Source organism: Xiphophorus hellerii, chromosome 24 (genome assembly GCF_003331165.1).
Source record: "Xiphophorus hellerii strain 12219 chromosome 24, Xiphophorus_hellerii-4.1, whole genome shotgun sequence".
Taxonomy (NCBI): domain Eukaryota; kingdom Metazoa; phylum Chordata; class Actinopteri; order Cyprinodontiformes; family Poeciliidae; genus Xiphophorus; species Xiphophorus hellerii.
Genome location: NC_045695.1, coordinates 6,921,526 through 6,931,274, shown reverse-complemented (window position 1 = coordinate 6,931,274; position 9,749 = coordinate 6,921,526). Strand labels below are relative to the sequence as shown.

Sequence of the window (9,749 nt, the reverse complement as noted above, 5' to 3'; positions counted from 1 at the left end):
GTTTGACCAGTGAGTTAAAGGTCTGCCTTGGGGTCTTCTCCCATTGGGACATTCCCAGAAAACCTCCAAAAGAAGACATGTTTTGGCCATGACCCATAGCTCAAGACCGTATGAGGTATGGCGAGGGAACGTAGACCAATAAATCAAGACAATCGACTCTTTGCTCGGCTTGTTCTTCAGTTACCACAGACTGAGCCCAAACTGTCTCCAACTCTCCTCAACCATCACTCAACAACAAGACACTTAGACTCTCCATCTTGAGGTAGAGACTAACCCAAATAGAGAAGCACTCCTTACTGCAATCTAACACCGTGGCCTCAGACTTACACCAATCAGGCTATACTAGAGGTGCAGAGCATTAGGAATGTTACTGTTGAGTCTTGCTTCCTACTACTCACTCGCCACTCTCATTCTTTCATCCTCATCCTTGTCTGATGAATGCCACACCACTCTCCCCGAACTTCCTCTGTCACTGAGATCTTCATCAGGTGACAGTTCATCCAACAGGCCAGATACGTTACTGGAAAGCCGCCATGCCTGAAGGTAAGTGTGAAACTCTGGCACAGGCAACAATAACAGATGCACAGCATGAATGGAAAGAGGAGTTTATTTGTTAATAGGACTTGAACAGGTGGAAAGAGACCAGCGGGGAGGAACGACTAATGTTCACGCTTTAATGGAAGGTAAGTGGTTACCTTTGAACCGATTTTGCAGGTTAGGAGATAGTCCAAAGAGCGAGAAGCTGGACGAAGAAGTAAGTGAGTTCACTAAGATAGCGTTCAGCAGAGAGGTGAGAATGTTAACTGGTTGGTTGTTTTCCTGTTTTAGGTCCTAGCCAGTGGTGATGGTGGTGAACTTTGGACGATGGACTGGCAGAGGAGGAGCTTAATGGTGAATACTGAGTGGTGAGAAAAGCTTACCGCTATCCTTTATTTTGATTCCTATAAATGAGTGGTGCCCAAAGTGGGTCCTCGAGGGCCAGCGTCCTGCATGTTCTAGTCCCTTGTTTAATGCACCTGGATCAAATGATGGTTCATTAGAAGACCTAAGAAGAACATTGACATGTTGAAAAGGTTGTTACTGCCACCCAGGAGAGAACTAGAACATGCAGGATGTCGGCCCTCGAGGACCCACTTTGGGCACCCCTGCTGTAAATTATATATTATCAGTTTGCTGTGAACATGTGAAAACAAAGTCAAATTTCTTGTTTGTGAACACAGTTTTGACCTTTAAAGATTATGTTTTCTCTCTAGTCTGATGAATGCCAGAACCTATCATCTTTCGTTTCCCAATAGATTACTGGCTAAATTATTAATAGCTATGAAGATGTTGCTGGTTACAAGTTCTCTTTCTTCTGACTTTGCTTTGCTAACCCTGACTCCTGCATCCTGAGAATAAGTAACAAAAGGAGCAGATATGAATGTATCTATTGTCTTCACGGGTCTCCAGTTCGACACAGGACTTGAAGACGTATCTTTAGTCTCCGTCTTTGATATTTCTCTCCTTTTTGAACTTTACTTATTCCTCCTCTTAATGTTCTGACTGTAACTTTTTTTTTAAAAAAAACCTTTGTTAATGAAGAACCTTTCTGTTCATCACAGCTGATGAGAGACTGCAAGCGACGCGGTTTGACGTAACACACATCAAATATCTGATTTATTGTTGTTATTCAGAGCTGTGTGATTAGATTAACAGTTTTTTAAGAGCTCTGGTTGGCTGCTCACAGCAAGACAGAGGAGCACGATTGGACGATTGGTTTGTCTGAAGGGTTTGTGGGGAGTCTTTGACTTATGTTCGGACGAGTTGGACTGGACCAGTGGAAAAATATCTGATCTATTTATAAAGGCCCATTTAACTGAAATGGGTCATCTGTGGCCAGCACAAGAACACAGTCCGCATGTAAACCTCCATGACGAATACGTTTGTTGACATAATGCCACACAAACAAGTCACAGATTGTCCCAAAGATGTTCCTTTATGCTTTTATTTTCACATCCATTATTCCTACAGTCTGCTTGGACTAGCTTGGACTTTTTCTTGAACTTTTTCCATATTTTGGCTCATTGCAACCACAAACCCCCACATATTTTAATGGGACTTTAGCAGGTGGTTTGTGTTTCACTGTAATGTCGAACAAAAACAACTTCTTGTTTTCAAATGTGAAAGCAAACACCTGAAAAGTGTGGCACGCAGTTGTATTCCACCCCATTCATACCCTTTAATCAAATCCAAAGCAACCAGTTTCCTTCACCAGTCACTTTATTTACTTTATACCCAGTTTGCAGTTTTCAAGAAACCATATAAGGGACACAGCAAATATGCAAATGTTAAATTTTATAATCTGAAGTCCTTGTTGTAAAGCAAAGCTACTTTTACTTTATTCATAATCTGGTGTTAAGCTGCTCTCAGGTAGGAGATATTTAGCTTTTTTCTGCTTTAATATTATTGTAAAGTTAATAATTCAGTAGTTTCACAGACATGAAGAGGAGTTGATGTGTTTAAATAACAAAGGCCGGTAAATAAAAGTGGGTTCATGTCGTCGCTTTAAGTGTTTCACATTAAACTTTCTAACTATAGTGAGAGAAAATGAAGTAGTGCTCCACAACACCGAGAAACCAACACACTGTGACGCAAAGTGCCGACCCAGAGCAGTCAGTGGGTCGTTGACTTTCACAGGCTTTTAAAAGTCTGATTTAAGCGCACCTGAAATTAAACGCGGAGCCTTACAGGATGTTTCACAGAAAACTTTGATGGATTTTTTATTTTGATTTTTTTTTCTTGCTGCCACACACAGTCACCACTTCAGAGCAAGTTTCTGCTCTGTGCTACACTTAATTTCTAATCCGGATTATTGTTTTGAACGTCTTAACTGCATGCAGAGGTGGTAAAACAGCGCCACCCTGAGGAGAACAATATGAACTGTGTTGGTGTTTAAGGTGAAGTCAACTTTTTGCTGCTTTTTTTGGTTTTCTGTTAAATGTATCTTTATGTTAAGTTATAATATGATGTGCCATTTACTGTGAGAACCTCACCATGGTTCTCTCACTCTTATGATCACACTTTACTCAGAACAAAATGGTGCAATGACAGTCTAACACTAATATGCATGAGTCAAAGTAGTAGTATGTATTTTTGCACATTTAATATTTGACAAAATAGCAACAAAATAATCATATTTGTCAATGGTTATTAATGGGTGGCTTCATGTTGCTTGAAGAAGATGCGCTCTCTCAAATTTCATCCAAAAATAACAATGACTCCATTTTTCTTAGAATCATCGTTTAGAAACTTGGAAGAGTTTCAGCAAACAAAAGGGTTGGTCAATTCACGAATTAACAGCAATGAGTTAAAAAAAAACGAAGCAAAAAAGAAAGAAAAAAGATTGAAGGAGGGTAGCACAGCCTTTTGTCAGCAGACGTTTCCAGGACGGTCCAAATTTGGACTTCCTTTGTGAAATCGCACCATTTATATCGAACAGAATAGAAATGGAAATGTTCTTAATGTCCCTCAATGGGGGAATAAATAAATCTAATGGATTTGAATCAAGCTAAACAGAGACGTTATTGTCCGTCATGCATAATGAGGCTGGAAAAGAAAAAAGAAAAAAGAGGAAAAACAAAGAGAAAATGAAAGGTTTTATGAGTTAAATGTGTAACCAAGACGACGGGAAACCAGGAAACACAAGCCTCTGAAACCACAAGGAGAATCCTACTTCATCAAAACAATTGAACTCGTGTGAAACTGAAGATCAGGAAGAACCGAAACAGAAAAAAACCGAACATTTTATGTAGAACCGAACATGTACTTATTATTATTGGATACTTATTATCCTCTCAAAACATCTTAGTTGACTTCCAACAGCAGCTGGTTGCGCTTCAGCTCAAACCCTGTGTCGCACTAAAGGCACAACAAATTACTTTATTTTTTTTTTTTTTTTTACTTTAACTCATAAAAAGGTTGAAAATCATGCGTCCATCAGCTCAGCCCCACTTTCTGTTGGATCGTCACTTAAAACCTCGAGAAAACACGTCGACGTTCGCGGCGGCAATGTGGCAAAATGCGAGAACTTCGAAAGGAAAGCCACGCAAGGCCGTGTATTTTTATTTTTAGTTTTATGGGGTTTGTTTTTTTTACAGAGCAACACAGATAGGAAAAACAGGCTTCACATCTGATGGCCTGGTTTAAGCCGTGAAACCACAAGCAGATCATTTCTAGTTGAGTCTTGCAAGGGTGTGAAAAGTCTCCGTTCACAGGACACTGCAACCAACAAGTCACAGTTTGCAACCACTCCAACTATGAGATATAAGGCGGGTAAAGTCACTGTAATTCAATTTTTATCTGAATATTGTATTTTTTTTAGACTTTATTGTACATTTTGGTCAACTTTAATAAATTCTAGTATTAAAATAAAGCTTGCTTTGCTCTGCATCATTTTAAGGTCTAAAACGTTCATGTTGATGCCTAATAAAATATGCTTGTTGATGATGTTTTCCTCTTTAAGACACCAGAGGAAGTGTGCACTGTAAAAAAAAAAGAGAGAGAGAGAGAGAGAGAAAGAAAAGAATCGAGCATCACAGCACGCGTAAAGCGGCAAGACAGGAAATAACCTCAATGTTGGAAAGTTCTGCTCAAAGCGATGAGGAGGATGAAGACGATGGCCTCGCTGCTGAGCGTCTGTGTGTTTCTGCTCTGCTGCTCCGCCGCCGCCGTCGCCTCCCCAGGTATGAAATGTTGGACTTTGTAATGAGAATTGAAAGAAGCGGATCGGATGATGTGCGATTGCGTTTTTATTTGTCTAACTTCACGTTTTTATCTGCAGATCTTTGCTCTGACGCGCCTCCAAAGCAGGACCTATTTTTCAAATTAAGCTCAGCGAACAGAACTGAACTGTAGCTTTTAAACAAGGAATCGTTGAATATAGGCAACATTTTACAGAAAAACAAAAACTCTGATTATTTTTTCTTTCATTTGAACAATTGTGTAATCAAACGCTCTCAGTTCACAAACCTGAATAGGACGTTTCCTGTGAGTTGATGTGGTCTCCAGGTGTTGAGATCAAAAGAGTTATTATTTTTTTTCTGAATTTATTTCTAGACTGTCATAATTCTGATGGTTTTACGTGTGTATTTAAGCTTTCATGTGAATTTTTGATCCCTGGCAGTGCAACAGACTCATCTTTTTCTTAAATAAAAAAAAATCAAAAGTTTTTTGTGGGGGAAATAAATGAAAACATGATCAATAATTTCACATTTTTTTTCCTCCTTTACTGTCTTTCATATTTTACTGAGACGCACACAAATCAGATAGGATGCACATTTGAAACCAGAACTGTGCGGCGACGTCAATGCATAGATTCCACCCCCATATGATAACTTTAGACTTTTAGCTCAGAGCATTTGAATCTTCCTCAGGCGAAGACCGGCTTCTGTTGAATCTCACATATCTCTTTTCGTCTTCAGCGTGAACTTTTTACAATTTCATCCGCTTTGGAAAACAGGAACAATTCAAAGGCCTTCTGTAAATAAGAGTGTTATGCCCGTGTGAAAATGCTCTGAGTTTGAGCGTAGGCGGAGAACATTGCAGATGTGAAAGAGTCAAAGTCGATTGCAGAAAGTTTGCGTTGGTCTTTAAATGTCATTTCTAACACATTTCTCTGGACACTATAATTCTTACTTTGCTGAGTTCACACTCGATGCCAGGAATGTAACATTTTGGTGTTGAACTAAACACAGAACTGATGTTTCTGATCACATTAAAGAAATTATTTCCTGTTATTGAGTTTTAACAGTGTCACGTCAGCTGCTTGGATGTGATTTCTAGTAGAATCAATGAAGGGGAGGACAGTTGGATCATATCAGCGTTTTGTTTTCCGGAGCTGGTCGACTGTGATGTGATTGAAACCTGTTTTTACTTTCGTTGGTCTTTCTGGCTTAAAGGTTGCAGCCATTTTGTTGCAACAAGCTAAAGCGTCACTGTTTCTCTGATATAAACTGAAGTCTACTGATGAACTGACTCTGCTGTTTCTCTGATCCAAAGGTTGTGACCAGTTTGCTGCAGTGGGTGGAAACTTCAATGTTTCTCTGGGATACAAACTGGGATCTACTGAGAATCTGAGGTGGAAGTTTAAGGGCAACCTAATATTTTATAAAAAACCAGACAAATTAATTAGTGGTAAAAATGAAGATATTAATGATGATGGATCCCTCAAACTGACAAATCTGAAGAAGGACCAAGCAGGACTTTACACCAGTGAGGTTTTTAATAGCAATGGAAAAGAACTGGCCTCAAAGAGCACAAATCTATGTGTACTGGGTAGGTACAAAATTGGTTACATATTCCTCAGTGAGTCATCGATAACCTCTATTGCTCTTTTTCATTGTGTAGCTATTAAAGGACTTTAACTTCTCGTCGGCTCATGTTACTCTGGTTCCTGAAGCTGTCAGACGTGTGCCGCTCACTGTATTATTTTTACGAGGTCACTGTTATTAATGTCTCGTGTTCGAACCCACACAGACCCCGTGAAGAAGCCCACATTAAATGTAGCCTGTCTGGCCTCAGAGGTCATCTTTACCTGCAGTCATGATCCGGTAAGGACAAATATTTTGGTCTATTATTTATCAAAAAAAAAACAATATGGTGTTCTTTCAGGTCTTTTCTTTTACATAACCTTAGAGAGCTTTAATAATCCAGTCAGATATTAATAGAAAATAACTATCCACAATGCAGTAACTAGAACATCTTGAGGCATTTTTACAATTTCATGTTTGCAAGGGACGAGAAAAATGAAACAATAGATTAAAATACAAATAACATATTTTCCTGATTGTTATTCTTCATGACTTTCTAATTTTATATATTTATATATATAAAATATATATATATATATTTTTTTTTTTTTTACATTTTCATTATTCTTTTTATCAGCAACCTGATGGTACAAAACAATATGACGCCATACATTACAAATGGCTCCAGGATGGCAATATGATCAGCAATGCAACAGAAATCTCTATGACAAGAAAAGTTGCAGAAACTAAAAACCTGCTCGTTTCCTGTGAAGTTGGCAACAAAGTCAGTTCTGAAACAAGTGACTCTTTGACTCACACCTGCATTGGTAAGAACATCACAGCCAGTCGTCGCTGCTACATCTATGAGAAACTAGTAACACGTTATTTTGAAATAAATTAAACCTGAATTAATCTTCCATCCTGTGTTTGATCCATCAAAGCTAATTTAATTTCCCTATTCGTTGTTGTGAAATGAAGTTAATAAAGAACTACAGAGGTTTTGACATGCAGAACATCAGAAGCTCGCTGTATTGATTGTCATAATTTTATTTATTTTTTTTATCAATCTAAAATGTTTTTTATCTAATTACATTAGAACCTGTGAAAAAGCCTGAAATAAATGCATCATGTAAAGATTCAAAGGTCATCTTTACCTGCCTTGCAGCTCAGGTGAGATTTTATTTTACTTCATTTTTTTTGCTAATAGCAACCTTGGGGTCTTCTTGTGTAACTTTAGAAGCTTTTGTTCGGCCTCAAATTCTCAGGAATCATCTGTGATGTACATTAACATTTTCCAATACTGAAGAGCAACCCCATGGACGCAGACATCTGCTTTTACATTCTGAAGTTATTTCTTCTCATTTAATTCCAGTTGCTGTTATCCTGAAATGTTTTCCTCTGTTTTCCCTGAACCTAACCCGACTCCTGATGATCTCTTTAACCGCGTTTTGACCTCGTCCTCCTGCAGCAGCCCGACGACGCGCAGTACAAGTGGCTCCAGGACGGCAAAGTCGTCATCAACGAAACAAAAATGTCTCTGACCATAAACTCTGCGGAAAGCAAAAACATGAATTTCTCCTGCCAAGTTTACAACCAGGCCAGTTCTGAAAAAAGTGTCTCTTTCAGTCATCGCTGTGTTGTCTCTAGTAAGTGTATGCAGCATCTATTACACTATAAATGTAGATTGTGGCTCAGCTAATAGCCTTTTCTACATCTATAAATTGGAATAGTCACAATAATAAACCATATGTTATATTAAAATGAAGTGTGTTTCTAATTTTATGCTGTGATTTTTTTATTTAAGCTTTCCTGGCCCTCCCAGAGGAGATCTTTGGAGTTAGCATCTGGATTGTTATTGCTGGTGGAGCAGGTCTGTTTCACTGAAATACACTCAAATGAACCTCAACAGAAGAAAACCTGTATAAATCATATATTTTTATACATGCATCTCTGATTATTTTGTGTGTGTGTGTGTGTGTTTTCATCATTTTCAGGTCTTTTAATTCTGATCATCATCATTATCATTTTGTGTTGTGTTCAGTGTAAGAAGAAAAGAGGGAAGAACGGTAAAGTGTTTAGTCCACTTCTATTGTAGTTGTTTGAATTAAAAGTTAAAACTCTCAATTAATGCAGACTTCTTAAAATCAGCTTAAGCTCATTTGATTAATCCACCATCATCCACTGCTTCCCATTAATTTCTGATATTAAATCGGCCCACTTTTATTGTTTGCTCTCAGTAATTGCAAAATTAAACAAAAAAATATAAAATTTTGCATTTTTGTTCAGACTTTTAACAGGAAATTTTACAATGTAACAATTTCAACCATTAGGTATTTTGTTTAAACTATGATTAATTGGTATTTCAAAAAGGTTACAATAAGTTGAACCAACAACAAATCAAAAGCCTTTTAGTCTTAAGACTAATAATAAAGTTAATAATATAAAAATGCATAAAGTTTGTGGGATTTCAATCACAGTAAAACATATTAGAAAATAAAATATAGGTTTAAATTCATGAAACCAAATGTTGCAAGTACATATTTGCCTCACTGAATGGTTATTCTTGAAAATCTTGGCTAACCATTATGTCTACCTTCTGGTTTGATCAATAAAAGTTGATCAAATCATTAATATTCATTGTGTCAGAGCTAGAAAATAAAAACTCTGCTCTGCTTCACACTTAAGTTTTGATTTTTAAATATCCTTCCTCTGTGACCGCTGATTATCGCCTGCTGCTGTTTTCTGAACAGATGAGGCGGAGCTTGAGTACCGAGCAGGACAGTCTTCATCGCCAGCCTATTGCACTCATTGATCACCCTCCTCTTCATCACCATCATCACCTGCAGCAGCTGGGCGGAGCCTCTGCTGAAGCTGCAGCTCTTTACAAACATTTCCCTAATATTTTATGGAGTTACCTTTTACTTTGTATGACTTGAGTCGAACACTTGCTGTAGTTTGCTGAACGTTTGACCCATTTCTCCTGACAGAGCTGGTGAAACACTCACTAATTCAAAGATAACTTTTCTTATTTTTCTGGCATTTAGCGAAGTGGAAAGTTGTTTTTTTTTACGACATATATGTAAATATCTGGGTTCAAACTATGCATATGTTTATATATACTGTATATTCTGTGAGGACCCCAGCTTCTTTAGCAGACAGAGTCCTAACATTTTTGTGTTATGAATATTTTTAATTCATTGAAGGCAGTGTTATAAGATTCTGTCGATTTTATTTTACTATTTTTAGCTGCAAGCTTTGATCATCAAACTTAATGTGAATAATGACTTTGTGTGTATATCCCTCCATGTAAAATACTCCGTTTTTATTCTTAATTATTCAAACTAGTTTCACAACGATGACGAATTGAGGTCTCTGTGTTGTTGTCTTGTGTCGCAATAAATAAAACCAAAAGTAAACTTGCAATTCCTTTAAATGCTGTCGAAAATCCTACAACTGATTGCA

General features: G+C 37.6%; 1 protein-coding gene across 2 annotated transcripts; it reads left to right on the top strand.

Annotated features, from left to right (window-relative positions):
• Positions 1–4,514: 4,514 nt before the first annotated feature.
• On the top strand, positions 4,515–9,710 carry LOC116715544 (uncharacterized). Of its 2 annotated transcripts, none has more exons than XM_032556003.1 (9): positions 4,515–4,721; positions 6,037–6,312; positions 6,514–6,587; positions 6,925–7,114; positions 7,384–7,457; positions 7,756–7,933; positions 8,092–8,157; positions 8,282–8,353; positions 9,038–9,703. In XM_032556003.1, the coding sequence occupies exons 1-9, from the start codon at positions 4,637–4,639 to the stop codon at positions 9,097–9,099; spliced, it is 1,077 nt and encodes a 358-aa protein (XP_032411894.1). In that variant the 5' UTR covers positions 4,515–4,636; the 3' UTR covers positions 9,100–9,703. The 2 variants fall into 2 exon arrangements, with proteins under 2 accessions (XP_032411894.1, XP_032411895.1); XM_032556004.1 differs by having other exon boundaries at positions 4,523–4,721; positions 7,759–7,933; positions 9,038–9,710.
• Positions 9,711–9,749: the final 39 nt, after the last annotated feature.

What these genes read in the sequence shown, in the direction of transcription:
- LOC116715544 (XM_032556003.1), top strand. Translation starts at nt 4,637, where the DNA reads ATGAGGAGGATGAAGACGATGGCCTCGCTGCTGAGCGTCTGTGTGTTT. An exon ending in TTACCTGCCTTGCAGCTCAG is followed by an intron (nt 7,458 to 7,755) that starts GTGAGATTTTAT and finishes GTCCTCCTGCAG; the next exon opens with CAGCCCGACGACGCGCAGTA. An exon ending in TCATCGCTGTGTTGTCTCTA is followed by an intron (nt 7,934 to 8,091) that starts GTAAGTGTATGC and finishes TTTTTATTTAAG; the next exon opens with CTTTCCTGGCCCTCCCAGAG.